At 58.2% G+C, this 23,966-nt stretch overlaps 1 protein-coding gene across 1 annotated transcript; it reads left to right on the plus strand.

Moving 5' to 3' along the window:
* The first annotated feature begins 17,389 nt into the window (after positions 1 to 17,389).
* On the plus strand, positions 17,390 to 23,762 carry LOC119110201 (POU domain, class 6, transcription factor 1-like). Its single transcript, XM_037233936.1, has 6 exons — positions 17,390 to 17,469; positions 17,798 to 17,919; positions 18,480 to 18,538; positions 19,059 to 19,148; positions 19,756 to 19,892; positions 23,581 to 23,762. The coding sequence occupies exons 2-6, from the start codon at positions 17,830 to 17,832 to the stop codon at positions 23,760 to 23,762; spliced, it is 558 nt and encodes a 185-aa protein (XP_037089831.1). The 5' UTR covers positions 17,390 to 17,469; positions 17,798 to 17,829.
* The last annotated feature ends 204 nt before the right edge of the window (positions 23,763 to 23,966 follow it).

The following is a 23,966-nucleotide window of genomic DNA, read 5'->3' on the forward strand; positions in this document are numbered from 1 at the left end:
ACGAGGAGTGCACTTCTGCAGGCCACGGATTCTTCAACATACGTTTGCCACCTGGAAAATCCATACAATGGTCCTCTGGTTATGCGGGGAGGGGGGGGGGGGGGGCAAAACAAGTTTTCTCCGGCAGTACCCGGTGACTGGATGATAAACGGTGCCATATGACACTCAACCTGCGTGTTATCCACGCGCCAGTTAAATTTATCCTGTAAACGGGTGGCTGCTCCCCTGCGCCGCGGATTGCTGGGCGTGTGCTCTATGCCGAGGTCACAGGCCATCTCACGCAAGAGCGCACTGCGGCCGGCTGCGGTCGGCCCCTCGATATCCCAATGGATGTATTTTCTGTCTTGTGCAGCACCACCGTTGTGTCCGTCACGAGTCGCCCCAGCCCGCGGATAAAAGCGGCAGACACGGATATTTTATCGGGTGTACGTTGCATGTAAACACCGATATTAAAGTTGTCCCGGGGGCCGAGGGGGGGGGGGGTAGTGTAGTGGTTAACGCGTCTGCGTTAACTACTGCGCGTCTGGGAAACCAGAGGTACGGGGTTCGGTTCCCCGCAGTGGCCGCCCTTCCTGCCAGGGTGAGAGGCAGGCGATGCCATATAGCCTCAGCAGCTGAGTGCGTCGTAAAGTCCCAATGACACAAACACACACGTGAGGCGAAGGAGCTTAGTTGGGGTCGTGGTTGGTCTCCACGCGGGAGGTTGGGAGGCCGGCTGGCGCTGATGCCTCTGGGCGCCGACAAAACTGCAGTTGAAAGTGACCCATATATGTATATATAGTGTGCTATATATAACTATATAAGACTATATATATATATATATATATAGCTTTCCATATATATATATATATATATATATATATATATATATATATATATATATATAGCTTTCCCCTTCTCTTGTCCCTCATTGAAATAAGAAAGCACTAGTAGCTGTTTCCTTCAATCGAACCGCGTACCTTCACCTATAAGCCGAGGTGCCAGAATTGAATAATGCGACCGTTTTTATCCAACTGCGCAGCATCTTACCATATCGCTGAATGTGCTGCTGGCCACATCATCTGACGCATTGGTCTGTTCGTTGTTCATTTGAGTTTCCCCTCGGCCGTCCCTGATGCTTTTCATCAGAGCCGACCAGCGGGTGGTGAGCTGCTGCCGCGCGCGGACCGCCAGACAAGCGGCCGTCGCAGCCGCCCCGCTCTGTGTGAGTCAGTGTGCGCCCGGGATAACGGCTCCCCGGGGAAGGGGTGCCGTCCGGGCATCACGCGCCCTGCCGGACCGGCGCCCGCCGCGCCCCATCTCCGCCTCAGCGCCGCCAGTGGACGATCGCCGGACTTGTCATCCTGGCAGCGGACTGAGCGCGAAAGCGCGGGCTTCTGCGTTGATTTCGTATTGTTGTGGATTTTGTACATGGTGTTCACGGGGCTATATGGAGACAATAGTGCTGCAGGTCCTGTGCACATGGCGGGATTCACGAAACTGCAAAACAGTAGCTGGCTTTTCGTACTGGTGTCGGACGGTATGCCAGAGCATTCGACATGCTCGGTCAGGTCAAGTCTTTGGTGCTCTACCACGCGCTGGCTGCGCTGGCCATGTGGCGTCGCCTGCCTGCTTTTGGCCAGAAGGGCGGGCACCGCGGGGAATCGAACCCTATACCTCTGGTTTTCCAGAGATGCAGCGCGCCTCGAGGCCAAATCATCATCATCTTAACCGCTATAATACTGCTACGCTGTTTGGGTATGCACTGGACATGGACGTGCACAATGCGCCTTGTGCATGGGAGTGGGGAGTTGAAACGGCCCCGAGACGCGGTATCCCTTGGGCGGAAAAGGGACGGACATGACGGCGTAGAGTTTAGTAACATACAAAGGCTGCATGGCGGCTGAGGGGGATGCATGCGAAACTGCGCCTGATTGTCTATCATGCTTCGCAAGTATGAAGGTAGCTTTGACAGTAAGTGCTATCATGATGTTGATAGTTTTCAGAGTAAGTACTCTCATAATGCTGTGTCAAAGGGATTCGAAATGAAGTGAGGTGCCGTTTGTTGAGGAATTAACATTTACTGAGTCTTGTGTAGTGGCCGTAGACAATGTCTCCTGTGCCGTTTTGAACAGCTGTGCACCCTGTGGAAGAGAATGGCACGCCAGTGACGTAGCCCAGTGGGGGAGAGGGGCTTTGGGATCACGCTTTTCCCGCCGTAGAATTGGCGGGCTCCTGAGTGCGAAGACTATTTTGCTTGTTCACAGTTTAAGACGCTTTAAGGACGCTTTTAAGACGCTTTAAGGCTTCTCAAAAACGGAACCCTCGGTGGAATCCCGCCCGAATGCGGTAAAATTTGGCTCCGACCCTCAAAAGCCCACCCCCAATAAAAAGACAAAAGAAAAAGGGTTCCTTTAGCGATGAAGAGAGACTCCTTGACTAAAAGGTTATGACTTGGCTATGACCCGATTTGGCCGTTTCGCGGTTAAATCCTGGTTACGTCATTGCACCATGTATCGCATGCATTGCAATGGTGTGAGCTGGCTACTGTAGCCTTTAAGGGCGTGGGAACCGGGGCGGGGTGGGCTGCAAACAGGAAAACTGACTTCTAAATAAATGGTAACATCGGCCTATGTGTTCCATGGAGGAAAATAGGCTGAAAGGCTTTGCAAGGTGTTCCTGCTTTCACGATCATTTAGAAATGTCCGCACTTTCAGCAGGCTTGCTTGACGCATGCATTGGCATGGCTGAGAAGCACGTCACACACAGGTGACATGCACGTAGCATATACATCAGATCAATTAAATTATCCATCTGTCAGATCATATCCATCAGATTTTCGCAGTGCACGCCCCAACGTTAACATATACCCATGTTGGCGTGTTTAAAATGTTATTAGCAAGGGCTGCATGCACAGTCTTTTTAGCACCAAGTGTTGTATAGAATTAGGTACACTCTAAAGTGTGGCATTCAATGACTGTGTAAAAACCCGACCGGAACTGAACATATTCCAACTTGCCTTTGGCTTGCAAGAATGATGTGTTCTGAAATGTCTTCATTCTTTACCCGTACATAAAATTGCCCGTGCCATTTTCTCCGCGGTTGTGGCTGCATTTTGCTACCTGAATACCTAAACATTAAAAAGGAATTTAAAGACCTTAACACGCGCTCGGGTGGGGTCATATTGCCCCCCCCCCCCCCCCCGGAAGATTTTTCTGTAATGGTTTCTGAACGGTGCTGCACAGCCGCGCCAAAGTGTGCATAGTTGCAGACAGTTGAATAGTGGATCGTATGGCATGAAACATTTATATGTACCTTGTATGGTCGCTACCTACGGCAGGTTTAAGTCAGGCCATGCATTCCGCGAAGTCGATTTCCAGGTAATCGTTTAATCTGATGCAACAAGGGAGTGTTCGACGAGACCATACATATCTGGGATGCTTCCTTAGGCAACGCAACAATTAAATGAACAAATTCCATCAGCCTAAGATCAGTTTTGAAGGTCAGAACAAGGTCAGAGCCAGCCTGTTTTAGTACTCTAAGGCTTGCTTAATGGGACAATTTCTGGTGCTCACTTCGAATATATTGACAACAAGAACCGCATTATACATCTTTCATGCAATTATGAAGGGTCGGAATAGGTCACTGACCTGAAATGGCACAGGTCAACATTTTGTTTTTAGGAACACTTTGTATTGCGTGGTTATTGTCGTAATTGAAATGCAAAACTCAAAGCAGTTTTGTATGATGTTGGTCACCGTGACCTTCGAAAGGCAAAACAAGTTAATTTACCTTAATCGATCACGTGACCTCTTGCTTAGAGCAGGTATCTAGGTTCTGTGGGCACTTTGGGGACCAACCTGGAGGTTGACCTTATGTGACCTTATTTGACCTGAAGGTCAGGATCTAGGACCTCAAACCTGGGCCTTAGTGAGTTCAGGTGCAGATCAGCACGTCCTGTAAATTTGGTGTCTCTTTTAGATTTCTTAGTTCCCGAGATGCCAGGGGGGTCAAATTGACCCCCAACTATCCTGGCGAAGGGGACCGGCCACCCGGGCGCGTGTGAAAGGAGGCGTTCCACATTTGTGAGGAGCTGAACTGAAATAGCTATCTTGAAGATCATTCGGTGCAGTTCATAGCCGTGCCCCCCTTAAGACCTTGACACCTCTATGCTCTAGTTTCTGAGCTACGCGCCCGCGAAGATGTGCAGACTATGTCGTGTAGACTTTCAAGGTCAGACAGGCGTCCTTGACACCATGATAACGCAATTCAGATCTTGCCGTTCCATTACCCAAGCGCCGATCAATGCCAAGAAAAATATAATTGTCGAGTCCTTTAAATCTGATGTTCGTGAGTACGATTTCCAGATATGATGGTGTCAATTGACCCTCAATCAATGAGTGCAGGGTGCGATGACGTAACCAGACAGTGACGTTCTGAGGAGCATATTTACGAAACAGAGAGATTGTGATGTCTAGAGCAGTCTTTTTCACTTGAAAGTATATTAATAGTTACAAGTGAGCTTGTTTCATCAGTCTCATGCTTGCTTCAATATCTTAAAATGTAGAACATCCGTGTAATGCAGTGAAATGCCCTGCTCGCGATCATAAAAAAATTGTTTCTTGCAGATGCTACCAAAACCTGGGCGTGTAATCCAGACGCAGTTGGAAATGCATGCCATCGGTTGTGATGAATGCCTGCAGGCGCTTTTCACGGCGACGTAGGGATGATTCCTGATTTTGCTGAAAAAATGAACGGCCCATGGGGCTGGGTACGGGAGAATACGTCGTTTGGGGAAAGAACTTGGGAGCTTCATTCCCCTCACCCCAAAGCGTAAATGTAACACTAAGGTAATGGCGCTGCTTGAAAAGAAAGAATCGAAATCTCCCTCTCTTCCCTCCCCCTCCCCTCAACTATGGAAAACCTCGCGCTTCTGGCTAGGGGTCTGGCGACGTATAGTGATACGCCATCGACAACATCGATGACTCAGAAATTATTTCCAGTTTACGTAGTGGCTGTGGCAAGGGCATTACGAAGGAAACGCAAATATGTTGGGTGGAGATAAGTCACAATGAAATGCACCACGTGCTCGTGTAGTTACCATCATTTACTCGTACTCGGTTTAGGTCGCAACATATTGTGTTCGAAGCCGTGTCCTGTAGTGTGACGGTGGCCCTACCACCGGAGCTGGCACTGTTCTCACTGGTCGGTAAGACACGCTGGGCGTCGGCCGCGCCAGTAATGCCGCCGGTGAATGTCGGCGTCATTGATCGCATCGACCAATCACAAAACACCGTGCGCCGTGTTTTGTCGCCGGCCACGGTCCGCGAGTCTCAGTGACCGCGAGCACGGGCGTGGGACGCTCGGCGCGCCTGGTTTCTGTGAACCATTCACATTGCGTGGCGCGGCTGGTGATAGGGCTGATAGTCTGTGGCAGATGGCTTCGCTGGGTCTCTGGGTCGGCCTGGTTCCGTCCTCTGCCGGCACCGCCGCAGACGCCTGCCGCGTTTAGTTGCAATTTTGTTTTGCAATGCAAACGTTTTGCATAGTTTGACTTAGTGACGATTTGTTATGTTCATTGGAATTTTAGACAGCAGTCATCGGTGCACCGTTGGCTGCATTAATTGCGATGGTTTACGGTGGTTACGGTTTCAGAAATGGTCGGACCGCGAATGCTGGTTTATCAGTTTTGCTGTGGTGCACTCACCCACTTCCATGCTTCCCTAGTGCCTCGTGCGACGAGAGGTGATGCAGATAAGAAAATTGCCAATCAGAATCATGTGGGAAGCATTAAACGCTAAGGTTTTGGAGCTCGTTCTAACGGTTCTCGCCAGTGCATTGGAAAACCTGTCGTAAACGTGCTAGAAAGCAGGGGTTCACTAGCGTAGCGTCCGCGCGCTGATGCTAATATCGCGCGGCTTGCAAATTGGCGGGCTTTAGATCTGGACTAGGCAGGTTAGGTCGATCGATGAAATCGTTAAGCCCTGTAATGGTTACGGCTTTAGTGCCTGCGGTCGAGGTGTCGCAAAAACACGCAGATGTTCTGGATGTCTCGGTCACGTTGAAGTAGGCTGCACAGCGCATACCTGTGGAGCTCGCGTTCCCCAATCGCCCTGGGCTGCGCCCTCGGCGTGCTGAAGTCGCGGCCCGTTCCGATAATCGGTGGCGTTGGCCACTCCCCCGCACAGTGATGCAGCACCGATCCGTCGGGCAGCGTTAAGCCCGCTTCGCGATTTGCAGACGGTACGTTGGCCTGCACTGTGCAGTTGTGTTCACATCGTAATCTGCTCTGGTTGCCGTGATCGGACGTGGTCGTCAGCGCTCGTGCACGTGAGGCTGACTCCACACACCGACCCGCGCCCGCCTGTGCGATTGGCAGCTTTCTTCGCCCTCGAGTGCCGCGGGTCCCCGTCTCACCGCAGCACGCACCGGTATGGATTCGGGTCCGCTTGGAATCCATGTTGTGTAGCTTTTTGGCGATTGGGAGCTTTCATGTTTTCATGTTGATTGAATGGGCCGGTTTGTTTTGTTCACATCGCACTGCTGCAGGAAAAGCACGTCCGACCGAACAGCTCGCATGCAATGTCGTAAACCTTGTACAGCGCGGCGTGCGAACGATTCCGCTTATTTTAGCTGCGAACTACATGAAGCTGCGATTAGTGATTGCAGAGATATCGGGTTCCAGAAAGTCTGCCGGCTGTCCGAATTGACGATTTGCTCACTTCAAATAACTCACGTGCAGTTCACGGTCAGCCTGGTATAATGCGGTCATGCGTAATTCAGTGAATTTGTCGCACACGTGCGCCGGTCCGGGTAAATCTTGGTGCCGCTGCCACCGGCCTTGGTGGCTTACAGCCCATTGTGTAGAGGCTGTCACCGCGGTCAGCCAGCGTTTCTTTTCGCGGTCTTGTTTGTTACGATCCGACGGGAGCAGCTGACGTGCGGGCCCCACCTGCTGTCCCGCCTTCCTCCTGCAGGGGGCGGTCGCGTCCTGCAGCGCTGTCCCCGCCGTGGGTAGCCCACAGCCACCCCTCCGCGGCGACGAGAGGCCCGCGTGTCCTGGCCGGGGCCGCGGACGGCGGGCGGGTGGAGTCGCCGCCCGTCGGCGTGTTTTTCCGTAATTCGGCCGGCCGGGAGAGCGGTGGCCGGCGATCTTATTGCCGTGTGGAGGGCTCTCGGCGGCCGGCCGACCGGCTCCGGCCCCGTCCTGACCGGCGGCCGGCCGCCACTCCATCATTTGATGTATCGCTGCTCGGCCAAATGAGCCCGCTCGCGACCGGTCCATAAGAGCGAGCCATTGAATGCGTTAGCCGCGCCTCGATGCACCGTCGGACGGCCGTGCGGCTGCATTGATTCCCCACCGCCGCTGCTTAAAATTCCTAGTTACTGAAAAATATCAATAATGTATGACCGCCGGCTTGGCTTGGTTTAATTGGCTGCGGCTGGGACGGGCGCTTTCTCCGCGGATTATCTCGCGTTGCATGACGGGTGCGGCCTTGAACACAATTGGAGATGTGGCGTGCCGTTCGGCGTGCCGGCAGGGCGCGCCCGCCGCTCGCCAACATAACGCGCCGCCAACTGACCGCTGCCGGGCCATCAGCATAATGCGGCCGTCCCGATCCGATTGGGCCGGGAAATTGAAAATTCCGAACTTGGACTGAAATGAGATAAGGGAGGGAAGAAGTGGACAAAGAAGGAAAAAAGGCGGGCAATCAATACTGGACGGCGCGTCGGCGCGCGCGGTGGCGCGGGCCTGGCGTCGCCCTCGCAAATCGTATGCGGTCGGTGGCCAGCGCTCGGCCGGCCGCCGCTCAATACCGGGGCGCCCTGGCCGTTTAATTAAATTCTTTGTGACTCAGCGTTTAATTCTGCATTGTTGATTAATACTTCATTTACATACATAATGAGATCGCAATGTTATTAACTACGGCGCAGGCGGTTTCCGCCCGGCGGGGAGGCCACGGCCGCGGCGCTAAGGGCCGGATTTGTCTGCAGCGCGCGATGATAAGCGCCGGGCCATGCCCTTAATGAGAATGCATATAATTAATAAGCTAGCGAGGGGAGCGCGGAGAGGAAAATGGAGGAATTATCATAGCGCATTGACTAATCACATGTCTGGTTGAGCCGGGCATAGAGGCGGGCCGCGCCGGGGGAGGGGCACCCCGCCGCCGGCCGGCCTCCCTTTGTCAGTGCCAGCCGGCCGTGCACGATTGGGATGCCATTTTCATAATGAGCTGTGTGAATAAGCGTTTTGTGAGCCGGTGTGGTGACGGTGCCGTTTGCGGGCGGCCGGCAGTGGCGCGGACGGCGGCGGCCGTGCAGGCGGGCCCGCGGCGCTGCCGTGCTAAATCGCAGACGATAAGACCCGCGCTCGGCCGGCGGACGATAAGACGGTGCGCTGGGCGGGCGGCGCGCCGACACAGCTTGTGGAAGGTGGCGTGAACATTGTGGACGGTGAGGCGGTGGTTGGCTCGTTGCAGGCGGAGATGTGGTCTGGTTTGTGGGTTTGCGGGCGGTTCGGTCAGACTGGTGTCGTTGCGCGCGGTTTTCGGGACGGCGCAGTCCGTAATCGTTGACGAAGTGGAGTCGCGTAGCTCGAGTGCGTATACTGAGGATGTGGTGTCATGGTACTGTGCGCCGGGCATCCAGCCAAAGTTCCTCAGGGAAGGGGGAGAGTAGAGGCCAAAGTTTCTCCGAAACCCTGCGAGCTTAGACGAATTCCTGCAACATCGCCCAGTGTTTAGTGTAACCTGTTGGCTCAGGCGGGGCCCATGGCCCCATCCGCCGTCCCTCGGCTACGTCTCTCCTGTGGCAGGCTGCGAGAGGACGCAGCACGTGGCCGGTGGGGTGGGACGGGACATTAGGTGGGTAAAAGCTGTTGCAGTCAGGGGTTGTGCCCTGGCACCGCGTGCAGAGTCGGGGCGATGCAGTCAGGCTGTGGGGGTAGTGTGGCTTGCGGAGTTCGAGCTGGTGCAGTCAGGAGCTGTACCGAGGTGCGACGTGCGGGCTGTGGCACTGCCGTTTGTGGCTGTGGAGGTAGTGCGGTGTGTGGAGTTCGAGCTGGTACATTCAGGATGTGGAGTAAGTGCAGTTTGCAGAGTTCGAGTAGGTACAGTCAGGAGCTGTACCGTGTTGCGATGTGTCGGCTGTGAGATGATGCAGTCTGTGGTTAGTGCAGTCTGGAGCGCCACCGGGTGTGACGTGCGGGCTGTGAGACGACGCAGTTTGTGATTGGTGCAGTTAAGAGTGACACCGGGTGCGATGTGCGGGCTGTGAGACGATGCAGTGTGCGATTGGTGCAGTCAGGAGGGGCTTTGAGGTGCGGTGTCCCGACTGTGAGGCGAAGTTTGCGATTGTTGCAATTGGGAGCGGCACCAGAGCGCGCTATGTCGACTTGAGACGGTGCGGTCCGTTGCCGGTGCGGTGGCGCAGTTTGTGGGTCCGTGGCCGAGCCAGTCAGGGCCACATTGTGCGGGTTGTGAGACGGTGCAGTCGGTGGCCGGTGGAAAGTGTAGCTGGCGGGCAGCGGTGCGGACGCAGGAGGCAGGGACAGGGTGCTGGCCGGCCTGTCAGGACGTCAGACTGTCATCTCCGTCCGTCCCCCGTCGCCCCCCCCCCCCCCCCCCGTATGCGGCCTGTCAGACACGCAGCCTCGAATGGGCCTAGTCTAGTGTGAAATATGGCGTGTATCCATGTGTGAATTATCACCTGATACGCTTATTATCTGGTCTGATAGCTAGTTCGTGTTATCTGTGCCACGATGTCATATTTTACCACAATGACGTTTTTAGCTCAAGATTGCCCCGTTTTCAGCAAAGTAGGATTGCTGAACATTATAAACATGCTCCGGGTGTTCTTACTCGTTTTAACCATTACAGAAGGATCTGTTTTTTAGCGATAAGATTTCGTGTTTCGCTTTTGTTTCCTTAGTCCATCAAATGGATTGCGCCCTTTGAAGCACATTGGTTTGCCGTATCCGTGTATGGACATTAAAGAGAAGTTTTCGGTTAGATCCCACAGGCATGGCCGGTTTGGGTGGCCTAATTTGACGCCAACTGCAACGTGGAACTTGATTTCACATTCATCTCGAATGACCGCTGCCGCGGTCACGCGCGTGCGAGTGAAGAATATGTCATGGAACCCTAATATTCCATATTTTCACCGTGCATGATGGGAACGAATTCAACTGCGACTTCGGCTTCGCAGTTGAATATATATATATATATATATATATATATATATATATATATATATATATATATGAGGGGATGTTTTACACTCCTGTCATGGGTGGGTTATGTCATCTCATATTTCAGAGACAAGGCACTGGTGCTGTGTGGACAAATAATGAGTAACACGTTTTGACGGGTGTCCTTGATGCCATTATTGTTGATTGGCGGCTAGCACGCCTTGATGTGTAAAGGCCTTGTGGCGCACAACCCGCCACGAAAACGTTCAGAGCAATGTGATAACGCTACTCTGACATTAGAAGCACGTCATGTGCACAGCGTCTCCCCCTGCTTGTCGGTGAAACACGATGGCCCTCGCCGAGGCTTGAACCCACGGCGACCCGGTGCTACGTCGAGACGTCCCCTCATCCGGAAGCCGTGCACCAGAGTAGACCTGACCGTCAGGGGGTCAGGTCAGCGGCGGCGTGGCGCTGGCTCTTTGCGGGCGGCCGGACCGCCGTGCTAGCACCGGCCGGCGCCGGCGTCCGCGGTGTCGGCGCCGCGTCCCTCCGGTCACGTGCGCCGCCTCTCCGTATGCAGATGAGGCGCCGCCTTATTATCCGCGCATTGTGCCGGCGCGGCGTCCCCCTGCTAATCATCGTTTTAATCAGCGTGTCTCTCTCCGGCCGGCAGCGGCGGCGGCGGCTGAGCGTCGGCGGCGGCGGCGTCGGTGTTCGACGGACGGTCCGGCGCACGGCCGGCGCGGCCGGCGCGGCGCGCTCCTCCCGGAGGCCGACCGCCCAGGTCAGTCCGGCGGCGGCGCGGCGGCGCTCAGGGTCGCGCGGGCCCCGCGCCACGGAGGCGGCTGTGGCGCGACGATGGTGGTGAAGGTCGGCGCGGCGGCTCGGGATGGGGTGCGTGGGAGTGGCCGCGCGTGGGCGCTGGTGGTGGTGCGCTGAGGCGCGCTCTGTGTGTCCCCGGTCCGGGTGTGTGCGTGGGCGGGAGGCGGGGAACCAGGGGCTGTGGAGGGGTAAGAGCGGCGCCTGTGGCTGACAGTGACGGTGTAGTGATGCAACATCGCAGTGGTGGGATCGGCTCGGGCCATTGATGTTTGGTAGTGACTGGTGCAGTTGCGCCACGATTGTGCCATGTTTGACGTCGCTGAATGAGCTTAATGGGCTGCTTTCATGCGTGATTTTCTTATGAACGCCATCGGTCAAATTAGGTCGGCTTGCTTGTCTGTATGCGCAGCGTCCGACTGCAGCCGACCGTAGGCAGCGCCTGCAGTGTCTGGGCTGCTGGCTGGTGGCTGAGTGTGTTTTGCTCGGTTGTCCAGCCGTCTGACACGCCTCGGCTGTGCAGGAGCGCCATGGCTGATGCCTTTTGCGACCTGAACCGGGACGGCCAGGAGGACCCACTGGACCTGCAGAAGCCGCAGGTACGCACCGCCCGGCCCACAACCGGGCGGAGACGCCGCCCCGCGACAGGCATGAGTCGTCTGAAACCTGCCGAGCCTGCGTCAGCTGCGATGGAATTACGCCTGAGCGCGTCTGTCTCCTTGATAACATATCTCTCGCTCGGTGGGGTTTTAGTCGGTCGTCGACTCCCGTCAGCATGGACTGGGTAATGGTTGGCGTTGAGCGAAGTGGAAGCGGTCCAACGTGAACAGGTTTTAACTGGGTTTGGAAGCATGGTCCAACTTGGTATGGTTTTTTGCCGAGATGACCAGATTGTGGTCTGCGAAGTGATATTCACAGTCATGACGTGATTTTGCCTAAAGCGTCCCGGCTCATGAGCTTCACTACAATTATTGGACGCGTCATTCAATGTCAGGACGCTCCCATGTGACGAGGGACCAGAGACGCTCCCACGTGACAAGAAGTCAGAGATGCCCCACGTTACGAGGGTTGAGAGAACGTTTATACGTTTTACATGTGTAACTCGAAAACAAGATTTGGTTGGCCATCGTTTTAGGTATGAAACGCGCGCTTTGACCCAGTGATGTCTAATTCATTACGAAATAATGGAAAACTTCGGGTTGCTGTACGGATACGAAAGCATGCATGCTAGCAGTGACAAAGATGTGGTTTGCTTACTTGTGGTGGGCCTAGTGCTGGTGGCTATGCCTCCAGCGGTGAAAGGATGTAAACATAGACGGCGGCGTTATCACTCGCGCTGTTTGGCCAGCAGGCTGTAAACGGGCAAATTAGCATTTGGCTTGAACTAGGTAACGCTGAATTTGCCGCTAACATGGTGTTTGGTGACGATCCATGTGACCGTCGGCCGTCTCTGGTGACGATCTGTGTGACCTCCGGCCGTCTCTGGTGACGATCTGAGTGACCTCCGGCCGTCTCTGGTGACGATCTGTGTGACCTCCGGCCGTCTCTGGTGACGATCTGTGTGACCTCCGGCCGTCTCTGGTGACGATCTGTGTGACCTCCGGCCGTCTCTGGTGACGATCTGAGTGACCTCCGGCCGTCTCCGGTGACGATCTGTGTGACCTCCGGCCGTCTCTGGTGACGATCTGACTGACCTCTGGCCGTCTCCGGTGACAGCCCGTGTGACCTCCGGCCGTCTCTGGTGACAGCCTGTGTGACCTCTGGCCGTCTCTGGTGGCAGTCCGTGTGACCTCCAGCCGTCTCTGGTGGCAGTCCGTGTGACCCCCAGCCGTCTCTGGTGGCAGTCCGTGTGACCTCCGGCCGTCTCTGGTGACAGTCCGTGTGACCTCCAGCCGTCTCTGGTGACAGTCCGTGTGACCTCGGGCCGTCTCTGGTGACAGTCCGTGTGACCTCGGGCCGTCTCTGGTGACAGTCCGTGTGACCTCCGGCCGTCTCTGGTGACAGTCCGTGTGACCTCCAGCCGGCTCTGGTGACAGTCCGTGTGACCTCCAGCCGTCTCTGGTGACAGTCCGTGTGACCTCGGGCCGTCTCTGGTGACAGTCCGTGTGACCTCCGGCCGTCTCTGGTGACAGTCCGTGTGGCCTCCGGCCGGCTCTGGTGACAGTCCGTGTGACCTCCGGCCGTCTCTGGTGGCAGTCCGTGTGACCCCCAGCCGTCTCTGGTGACAGTCCGTGTGACCTCCGGCCGTCCCTGGTGACATTCCGTGTGACCGTCGGTCGCTGGCACCATCGATCTCCGTCTGAGTCAAAGCACCTGGCGGCCGCTGCGAACCGGTGGGGGCCGAGCGCTGCTGACTGGCGGGGGTGGGGTGGTGACCTGGTGTACTGCCGCCGGCACGGTCACGTTTCGCGCGGTACCGCAGGCCAGCTGGCACAACTGGCAGCTCGGCTGATGAATGAAGCCATTGTCCGCATGATATGTTGCGCTGTTGTCTGTCTAGTGACCGGGCCTTCCCGCCCTCGTATTCCATCATGGCGGCGGGGGTGTCAATGCAGCTGGCTGCCGGGCGCGGCGCTTACGTGGCTTGTCGGGGACGCACGTGAGCGGACGTTACAGCTGAGTACCGGGGATTTGCCTGGGGCGAAGGCAAACGGGACCTGACCTCTGGACTTTGGTATGGTTGGTGTTGGGCGGTCCTCACCGCCGCCTCTGGCTCTGCCGGCAGGGTCTGTCCCCGGCGGTGCCCAGCTGCAAGGAGGAGGCGGCCGCCGCCGGCGAGGAGGCGGCCCGGCCGGCCGCCGATCCAGGTCAGCGGCGGACGGGTCTGGCACGCTTGGTGACGGGCCCCGGGGGAGGGGGGGGGGGGGCGTCGGCGGGCGGTGAGGCACCCCCAGGCGCGCGTGCAAACCCTGTGTGCTGCTGATTAGGCACGTGCGCATGCTGTCCATGTGCCGGGAACCGAGTGCGCTGGGCTGTCGGGAGGCTGCAGCCAGGTACGTTCGACTTGGTGAAACAGTGCTTGTGGATGGTCACGTGTACTTGGATATTAAAGTCATCAGGGGGAACACGCATCATTACGCGAACCCCGGTGTCCATAGACGTGTAAGATGAGATGCTCTGAGGAAGAAACCGTGCATGCAAACGAAAATAGTGTCACGTGTCACGTGGTCAGAGGTTTTAACAAATGACCCTTTTTGTTCACCTGTTTGCCGGGTAAATATCACATACATGCTCATCGCCTGGGCATGAATCTCATCAACGTATACGTGCGTATAAGCTAGGTATGCTTAGCGCACACATTAGTAGGCAAACACATCCGTGGAAAATTTTACACCAGTCCTGAAAGAATATTCTGAATCACGGACGTTTCCATCCATCTGTGTCTTTCCTCAGGCGTTTCCTCCCTGACTCATTCCGTGTTGTCTTTGGGAGCACTTAAGCATGCATTTGTGCTACCCAATCTGCCAGAACCGACTCCGAAGCTTCCTCGGGGATGTACAGAGTACGAACGAACCCCCTGTTTGCCATCCCTCTCCGTCCCCATGCAGTGCCTCAGGATCGGACGGGCCCCGTCAGTGTGACCCGTATCCGTCCTTCTCCGGGCGTCGCAGGATACGCCCCCTCCGTTTCTGCTGGCGTTGGCTCTCTGTACCTCTCCCCAGGACAGTCGGCTGTGACCGGCTCCGTCTCCCATCCCGGGGCTGTGATTCCGTGATAGCGACCTCGTGATAGCGACTCGTGATTGTGATCCCGTGATCGTCACACCGTGATATCTGACCCCCATATCTCTGACCCCCACCAGGGCCGCCGGAGTCCGCCAGACCGGCCGGTGTGGGCATGTCGCTGCACGAGCTGCAGCAGCTGATGACGATCCAGGCGCAGCTGGCCGGCCTGCAGGCGGCCACCGCCGGACAGATGGGTCAGTCAACCCCCTTAGCACAGGCGCACCGTCCGCGCAGGCTGGCAGACGCGCTGCTGGACCCGTCCCCAGGACGTCGTGCCGCCGGGCCCTCTGTGGAGCTGCTGTCAAACATTGTCTGTACCTTCCAAAACGGGTGGCCGACCAGACTGTGAGAGCGTTCTTGAGACACGCCACCGGGCTCTGTCGTGGCGAGGGGCGGGCCCTTTGTGACAGGGAACGGTGGCGCCCCCAGCGAGCGCCGAATGGTAGAGTTCCTAGTGGCCGGTGGCGGAGATACTCCGGGTGTGCAGTGGCTGATGTCCTTGGTGGCACTCCGTAGCCACCAGTCAGTGCCGGCTGTCCCTGGTGGCCGCTCCGCTGACCGCCGTGCTCGCGCGGCCTGCGTCCCGACAGCGGCGGGAGCCGTGGTGCAGCCACCGCCGCCGCAGCTGCTGCCGCAGGCGGTGGCCGCCGTGCCGCAGCTGATCCTGGCCGGTGGTCAGCTGGCGCAGGGCATCCAGGGCGCCCAGCTCATCATACCCACCTCGCACGGTAAGCGGCGCACGTGCCGTGTCGTCCTCAGACGGCGTGCCGTGCCCTGACGAACGTGACGGGCATGGTGCGCTGTCATAGCGGCGGTACTTAAGACGGCTGCGTTACCATGAATGGTACCAAGTCAGCACGTCATCACTTCCCAAGGTGCCCACGGTACAGTGCGTCTCACTTCAGCTAAACTGCAGTTCATGCCGTCCCCATCATGCCGTGGAACCAAACTTCATGCAGGCCACCAAGGTACTAATCGTTAGCACAGCTCCACGTGGGAACCGAATTGCAGCATATGCCGACGTTGCGTGATGGCATCCTTGGCGGCTTGTGCTCGTAATCTAGAGATGGCTTGGCTTCCCCTACGTTTACATCTGTCGGCAGTTGTCACTGTTGGCCAGCGGTTGCCTTGATGGCGGGCATCGTCAGAGAGTGCTCCCAGCCTTGAATTAAAGCTGGGTGTGTTTTCGACGGTCCCGTAACGTCGTGGTCTTTAATTTTCATGTTCAAAAATGTTTGTAAATGATCAGGTCGCACGTACGCGTGTCATTCACCCGCACACCGTACGAAAACAAGACCAGGTACCTACGCATATGTAACGCCATGACCACGTCGTCGCTTGGTTTGTTTTGGAACTGGGTGCGTTAACGTGGGAAGCACGTCGGTGCCAAGTTGCACACCACTGGTACAAATGGCGGTGGTGTGCATTTGAGCGGAATGCGGCGTGACACGCTTCGGATGACGTGTATTTGATGTATGTTCGTGAGCTGTTTGCTGTTTGTTCGGCAGCTGTTTGCTGTTTGTTGGCGAGTTACTTGCTGTTTGTTGGTGAGTTGTTTGCTGTTTGTTCGTGAGTTGTTTGCTGTTTGTTCGTGTGTTGTGTGCTGTTGTATTTTTTTTTCACGGAGGACGCTGTCCGATTAAGCTGACGTAAGGACGGCACGGACCAACAATTCCCTAGCCAACTCCCGTATTCGGTGTCGTGTGGCGTCGCCGAGCCGCTCCGTCCCGCTGACGCCGCGCCCTCGGCGCCCGTGTCCGGCAGGCGTGACCATGCAGCCCATCATCACCATCCCGGTGAGCCAGGTGGCGTCGGGCGGGCTGGCACAGCTCTGCCTCAGCGGCGGCCAGGTGTTCGCCGCCACGGCCGCCAACCTGCAGGCGCTGGTGGCGCCGCCGGCGCCGGCCGTGCCCGGCCTGGCCGCCCTGCACGGCCTGGCGGCGCCCGCGGCCGCGCCCCTCACGCTCGTAAGTGGAGGGAGCGGGACAGACGGCCGCGGTCGCCGGGGCCTGCGTATGCTGTGTGCGCATGTGTCGGCGCCGCCCCCGAGGACGGCGAGCGGCTGTTTTCGGCTGGCGTCTGCTGCCGTGCCGCGCACCGGTGGTGCACTGCGATGGGATCTGCCCGCGCTGTCAGTCTGCTGGTGGGAATGTTCACTCATTCCGAGGCTGCGTTAGCTGCGATGGCTTATTCCTGGCTTTGGTTGTGTTTTTGGGCATGTAATCTACGTGAAATGCACACTGATGGCTGCAGGCGGGAAGAAGTGGCCTCTAATATGCGATTTCCGTGCAGTTCCTGCCCTCTTTGCCCTGCCCTCTTTGCCCTCTGCCCTCTTTCCCTCTTTGCCCTCTTTCAGTTCATAGGCGTGTTTGGCTATCCTATCTCGTTTATGTAAAAGAGTCGTCGTAATGTTCTGAGATCAGGAAGTACACTAGTTTGATAAAGTGCAGGGCAGTAGAAATAATCAGCATCCTTCCCTGTGTTATCCCGGTCAGGATGTTAGCCCGTCTGTAGCGCCGTCCGTAGGCTGGTGGCCGCCGTGATCGTCTCCCTCGGTGGCGGCGTGTGACAGCGCCGATGCGCGCCGACAGGCGACGGCCGTCACCAGCGGCGCCAGCTCGCCGCCGTCGCTGGCCGTGCACGCGGCGGCGCCGCAGTACTGCCCGCCGCCGCCGCTGCCGCCGGCGCCGCCGCGGCCGGCCGACGACAGCCCGCCGGACGTCGCCGACTGGCAGGACCCCTTCCTCGACGCCGGCAGTGAGTGTCCTGTCGCCGCCGCTGCCGGTGACGGAGTCGAGTCGGTGGGCAGCTGTGAGCTCGTGGGGCGAGCAGTTTATTGGAACCCCTGGCAACGTAAGGTTCATTCTTCGCCCGCTAGGTGGCACCACTAGCCCGCTGAACGGACTCGCCAGCCCTGCGCCTCGTCTGGCCGTGTGTTTGCTGAACGCCATTGTGACAGCCGGGGGGGGGGGGGGGGGGGGCGCGGCCGGCCGCGTGGTGCTCTGAAGCGTCGGGGACGAGGGCTGATCCGTCGGATCGCGAGCGTGGCCCACCGCCGCTCTGACCGGCCGGCCGGCGCCCGCAGACCAGCCGACCATCAACCAAGTGACGGCCAACATGGTGGACGGCATCGACCTCGAGGAGGTCAAGGAGTTCGCGCGCGCCTTCAAGATGCGCCGCCTCAGTCTGGGCCTGACGCAGACGCAGGTGAGACGAGCGCTGCTTTCCGGCAGGATCGGCGTCCTCGTCGGCCCGCTGCTGCGGCACGAGCCTGGCGAAGGCACGCGGACCCACCCTCTTCCCTCTTCTCATCGTCTCCCGTGGGAGGTTTCAGTCCTGCCTCAGTGTCGGCCTCCTCCTCGGCTTAAGTACGGCGGCGGATATATTCGGCACCGTGCTCAGGCGGTGAGAACTTGGACTGTTAGTTTCTTCCTCTGGCACCGGGCGCTGCGCCTCGAAGGCGGGTCGGCTCGCAGGGAATGCTAAGAGCACCAGTCAAGCTTTCAGTCAAGCTTTCTCATATGCTGCGGCCCGCAGTTTGTGACGGCGCCCTGTGTGCCTCCCGGCCTTCCAACGCTGTACACTCCCGGACCTTGAGCCTTTAGCCGCCGGCATGGCATGACGGCGCTAGTCGGGCAGTGAGGAGTGGATCATGTCCTGACTGTTGCGCGGCCTGCGCGCTGGCTGGGCCGTCCGGAGGGCCGCTCCTGCGCGTCCTGCCGTCGCCTGACGTGCGTCTCACAGCCGCGTCCGTCCGTCACCGGCAGGTGGGGCAGGCGCTGAGCGTCAGCATGGGCCCGGCCTACAGCCAGTCGGCCATCTGCAGGTGAGAGGTGGGCGGACACGGCACCTGCAGATGGGAGCGAGGCCGCGTTTGGCTCGGATAGGCACGCTCGGGAGGGTGTAGGCACATACAGAACCAGAGCTTCAGGCCTTTGGACTGAGGCTGCAGTCCCGTTCCGAAGGCCTGTGGACGACGAATAATAACCGGATTCGGGCTCCTGCGGGCGAATACGTCTGGGCCGAAATTCATGCGTTCCAACCTTGGCATTTACTGACGCCACCGCGTATCGCATGCTGATGATCGGCCCCAGTCAACCCGCCAGCTTTTGCTGCTCACTGATGGGAACCCTTGCCTCACTGCTTCCAGCCCCGAACCCTGGGCTGAGAGCAGCCGAGGTAGGGGGCCCCTCACGTTCTGGAGCGCAGCATGAGGCGTGTTGGTGCCATCAGTGGCCGCTACAAGGCATTGAGATCTGTATATACGTACACAAAAGAGCATCCGCTGGATTTGCTTGTAAGAAGTGAGATGCCTGGTGATACGACGTGCCGTGCACTGCCGGCAGGTTCGAGAAGCTGGACATCACGCCCAAGAGCGCGCAGAAGATCAAGCCCATCCTCGAGAAGTGGATGCGGGAGGCTGAAGAAAGGTACAGGTAATGTAATGCCGACTGTCGCGTCGCAAGAGCAGCTCCATGCTTTTGTGTGCCACTGCACTGCTGCATCGATGTCCCTCGCTTTCTTGAGCCACGCCTGGTCGTGTTTTGGGACACATGCTTTCGCCGGGCGCAGGAATCACGCTGTTCGACTCTGGGACATGTTAGTACGACAGACAGCGTAAGGGGTGTGATGTGATTGTAAACTATGGACAGCCTTTGGTGCGGAGGAGAGGGGCGTGCAGTTTTGTTTGATCGCGTTTGTTTATGTCTCGCTAATGCGTTGCGGCATTCTCACCTGGATGAACGTTCAATTCACTGAAGCCTCCGCGAGTGCACACCGCCGGGACGTGCGGACCCCGCGCAGGCCCCCCCCCCCCCCCCCCCCAGAGCCGCGCGCGGCGCCCGGCCCCAGCAGAGCCGGCGTATGACGACGTGCCCAGCGCGGGATCGCCCCACTCGAGACGCCCGACAGAGGAGCCGGGCTCGGCGGCGTGCCGCGCACTGACCGGCTCCCGTCGGCAGCCTCAGACCGGGCGTGCGCAGCCGGACGTGCGCAGCCGGGCGTGCGCAGCCGGCCGCCTGACCAGACGACTGCTGTCGGCAGGCACAAGCTGGGCGCGCAGAACCTGGTGGACTTCTGCGGCACAGAGCCCTCCAAGAAGCGCAAGCGGCGCACCTCGTTCACGCCGCAGGCGCTGGAGGCCCTCAACGCGCACTTCGAGCGTAACACGCATCCGTCCGGTAGGTGGACGGTGACGCGGCTGCGGAGGGCGCTCCGGCGTGGCGGTGTCGTGCGGTTGAGCTGGCTGCGACCGCCTGCGACGGGAGGGTAATTGGACGTCTGATGCCTCAGCGGTGCCGGCGGCACGGTTAGCGGGAGGTGTTCAGATGCCGACGATACCCCGAACCGGACGCGGTTTGCCCCTGTACCCTGCTAGCACGCTTATGCTCGTGTCAGATCGGTGGCGTCGGACAGGCGGAGGTTAGAACGCCCGGGCTGGGGTAATCGATGAAATACGGCGGCGTGCCGCAAAACCTTTGCGACTTGTGAGGTAACGAGGACAGGGACTAACGGACGTCGAACCTCCACATGGGGGTGCCGGTAGTGTAGCGGTTAACGCGGCGGCGTTCACTGCTGCGCGTCTGGAAAACCAGAGGTACAGGACTCGATTCCCCGCGGTGCCCGCCCTTCTTGCTAGGGTGAGAGGCATGCGACGCGATGTAGTTTCGGCAGCTAGCTGAATATATCGTACAGCTCCGTAATGACGATGATGGCCGTGGTCTCTTTGGTTACACTATAGGCTTGGGGCCTGAATACCCGTAGAGTCTGACCGTTTATGCTATCTGATTATCACACCTTGTAACCTGCAACACACCCTCTCCCTCCTTAGTAGCCCCCCCCCCCTGCCATGCATAACGGCGAGTTTTCATCCCCGCGATCATCCGTCCTACGCAGGGTCGCCTCAGATACAAAGCCCTACCTAATCGTCGCACCGGAGGGTGGTAAACACGTGCGTTTCAACGCCTCCCCCCCCCCCCTCCTCTCAGCGGGTTTCGATATGCGGGCAGGTGTTGGCCAGTTCCCCTAGAATAGATGGCGCTTCACCCAGGTTTTTATCGGGTGCGCGTGTCTGCTGGCAAGGAGGACAAGGAAGACGCGACATCAAGCTAGGAAGACAAACATGTGACGGTTTCTTTTAAGAACTATAAATTACTTTACAAGCGCTCCGCCCAAGGACACTTCTCGCGTGAGAACATGTTGACAGCGTTCGCCAAGATCTGTTAACTAAGCAACGCGCCGGTGCTTCCTACTTCCCGGGCCCTACCGTCACCGAAGCCAATGTGACGTCCCAGGCCTCTCCTGCAATGCTTAGGTTTGTCGATAGATGTCGCTCCATGCCAGCGGTGGCGTGTGTCACAAACTGGGCGGCGCGTTCGTCTCCCAGCGATCTCCCCAGAAGCGCGCCACCTGTCCAGAATGTCGCGCCCTTTCACTGCTCCCGATGCGGACGAACGTTTCTGTTAGAAAACCGGGCTCGATCCGGTTTGGCCGCGGCCGAGCCGTGCTCAGTTCATTGTAGAGCTGGTGACAATCCCGTCGGTCTAACCGCCGTCGTAAGTGCTGATTCTGTGGGCGTGTGCGACATTGGGTTAAGCGGCTGCGCCAGCATTCCATATATATATATATATATATATATATATATATATATATATATATATATATATATTGAAAATTGTGACAGCGGGTGATAGGCCCAAGTGTTTTGGCCAACAGCCCATCATCTGGCCTGCCTGTCACGTGCTTTGCACGTGCTTCCGTCACGGAGGGAGCCGAGACTCCTCATTTCCGAAGCGCCACGATGCCGGGCATGTGATGTTCCTGCTTCCTCAGTGCCCTTCTACTCCGGAGCCGGTGTCGCGTGCCATTTTGCAATGCCGCCCCAAGGCTTTGGCTCCCCAGTGTCGCAAAAGACGACCCCGAAAGACCCCCCCCAGCCCTGGCGCGAGCGGGTCACTCAGCTGTTAGATTTCACGGCCCTCGTCAATGGTTAGCCTGGTGCTGGATCCACCCCGGAGCCCCTCCCCCGAACGCCGCAGCCTGTCCCCCAGCGCCGGCTCTTCAGTGCTCTTGTAAGTTATTGATTGCGTTTCAAGGGCGCATCACTGCACCAGTCATGTGCGCCTCGGTGATCCCCATCTCTCTCCCCCGGGAGGAGGTGCGTTTGGAGCATGTCTGGGAATGCTTCAAGTCACACGTCAGAGCCGCGGCTAGCCTGGTCCTCGCAGGACGTGTTTTTGCTCTCGTCCGAGCCGGGCAGGTCTTCGCTAGACGCTATCTCCGCCCGATCTGGCGCCGGGCTCGTCGGGCCGCGATGGCTGCCGTCATTACCGGGCGGCCTGAGCCAGCGTCCTGGGACGGACGGGGTCACCGCATCCTGACCTGACCCCTCAGCGCACCCGCTCCTGACCCCCACTGGCTGTCCACCGGACAGGCCAGCCCCCTCCGGCGACGGAACGGGGCACACACCACATCCTTGACCTGGCCTCGCAGCACCTGCTCCGGACAAGCCAGCCTCCGGGCGAACGTTAACGGGCGCAACCACATCCTGACCTGGCCCGCAGCACCTGCTCTGAACAGCCAGCCCTCCGGGCGACGGACGGGGTCCCACACATCCTGAACCTGGCCCGCAGCAAACCTGCATCCTGAACAGCCAGCCTCCGGGCGACGTACGGGGTCACCACAACATCCTGACCTGGCCCCAGTAACCCAGCTCCTGACCCCCACCGCTGTCACCGGAAGCCCACCCTTCCGGGCGACGGACGGGGTCCATCACATCCTGACCTGGCCCGCAGGACCCGCATACTGACCCCAATGCTGCCACCGGACAAGCGAGCGTCAGCGGGAGGGATGCCCAAAACAAACTGTAGAATGGTACGGGACGGTGACAGGCCGCAGCATGCCGTGAACGGTGAACGCACCAGGCTTAGTCCGTTGGGAGAAAGGAAGTGCACATCGCGAGCTGAAGGTTACTTGTCCCATAGTGCCGCAAACCGGTCCTGGGAGACAATTTGCCTTGTTAGCACCAAAATAATGGTTAAGGTCATCCCTTTGCATAGCAAGGCTCTTTTAGACAACTGGTGTGAACCGTCAGAAATATTTTGAGTCATCACACGTGCAGGGTTCTTCCAAACACTTAACAGTGTCTGATCGTGGAATATGTCTGATCACCAGCGAGAAATGTCCTGAACTCATGAATGCGCTGAATTCAAGTACGGTTACAGCCGTATCAAAACAGCGTCTCAAGCACTTACAGCCGCACCAAAACCGCGTGCTCCTCGTGAGCATTCGTGAAAAGAGACCGCGGAACACCAACTGTGTTTGCATGCGAGGCGCTGTGGCGAGCGTGCTCGCTGGGCGACGGTGCCGGCTGTCGAGCCCTTCCTCAGCATCGGTCCATGGTGTTCGTTGACTTTTATCGGCAGCTCTTCGCGAAGTGGGCTGATTTCCGCCATCGATCGTCGTGGCCGGGTTAGCCGTGCGGATGTAACTGGTCTTCGATTTGCCGAGGCGATGGGGCTACGTGCGCATAACGATGCATTTTTCAGCGCGGAAATGCCGCCTTGGGTAAGCGGGTGTGGTTTTGCATGTTTTATGCCCAGGACCTGATGAACTATCGACCGGGTCACTATACCAAGTGGCAAAGTCGGTCGCGTATTCTAGGTGTTAGGCACGGTAAGTGGCCATCGCATGCGCACGACACGCATACATACATGTGTCCGTGTGACAGAAGGACGTCACCCAATCAGCGGGGCGTCGTGTAGCAAGCCGTCAGTTTTTCCGCGACGATCAGTTCTGGCTTTCCCGGCCGTTTACTGAGACTGGTCCGTCGGCAGGGGGCGTGCTGATACCGCTCTCCGCTGGTTTCAGGTCAGGAGATCACCCAGCTGGCCGGCCGACTCGGCTACGAACGCGAGGTGGTGCGCATCTGGTTCTGCAACAAACGCCAGGCGCTGAAGAACACGGTGCGCTTGATGGCCAAGCCGGCGCCGCCGGCGCCCGGCGGCGGCTACCTCACCGTGGCGCAGAAGCCGCCGATGAAGGCCGTCTAGCCGCCGGCCGGCCGCCGCGCCCGGCAGGCGGCGGCGGCGGTGCCGGTCGCGATCGCGGTCGCCGCCCGGCCTCGCGCGGCGCGGCGCGGCGCAGGGCGCTGCTCTACCGGGGCGTACGCGCGTCAGCGGTCGATGTATTCAGAGGCGCCACTCGCGTGGTCGGGGGGCCTACCGTTGGCCTTCGGGCAACTAGCATTATGGGAC

The sequence above is a fragment of the Pollicipes pollicipes genome, unplaced genomic scaffold, assembly GCF_011947565.3.
Source record: "Pollicipes pollicipes isolate AB1234 unplaced genomic scaffold, Ppol_2.1 Scaffold_7231;HRSCAF=8579_pilon_pilon_pilon, whole genome shotgun sequence".
In the NCBI taxonomy this organism is placed as follows: domain Eukaryota; kingdom Metazoa; phylum Arthropoda; class Thecostraca; order Pollicipedomorpha; family Pollicipedidae; genus Pollicipes; species Pollicipes pollicipes.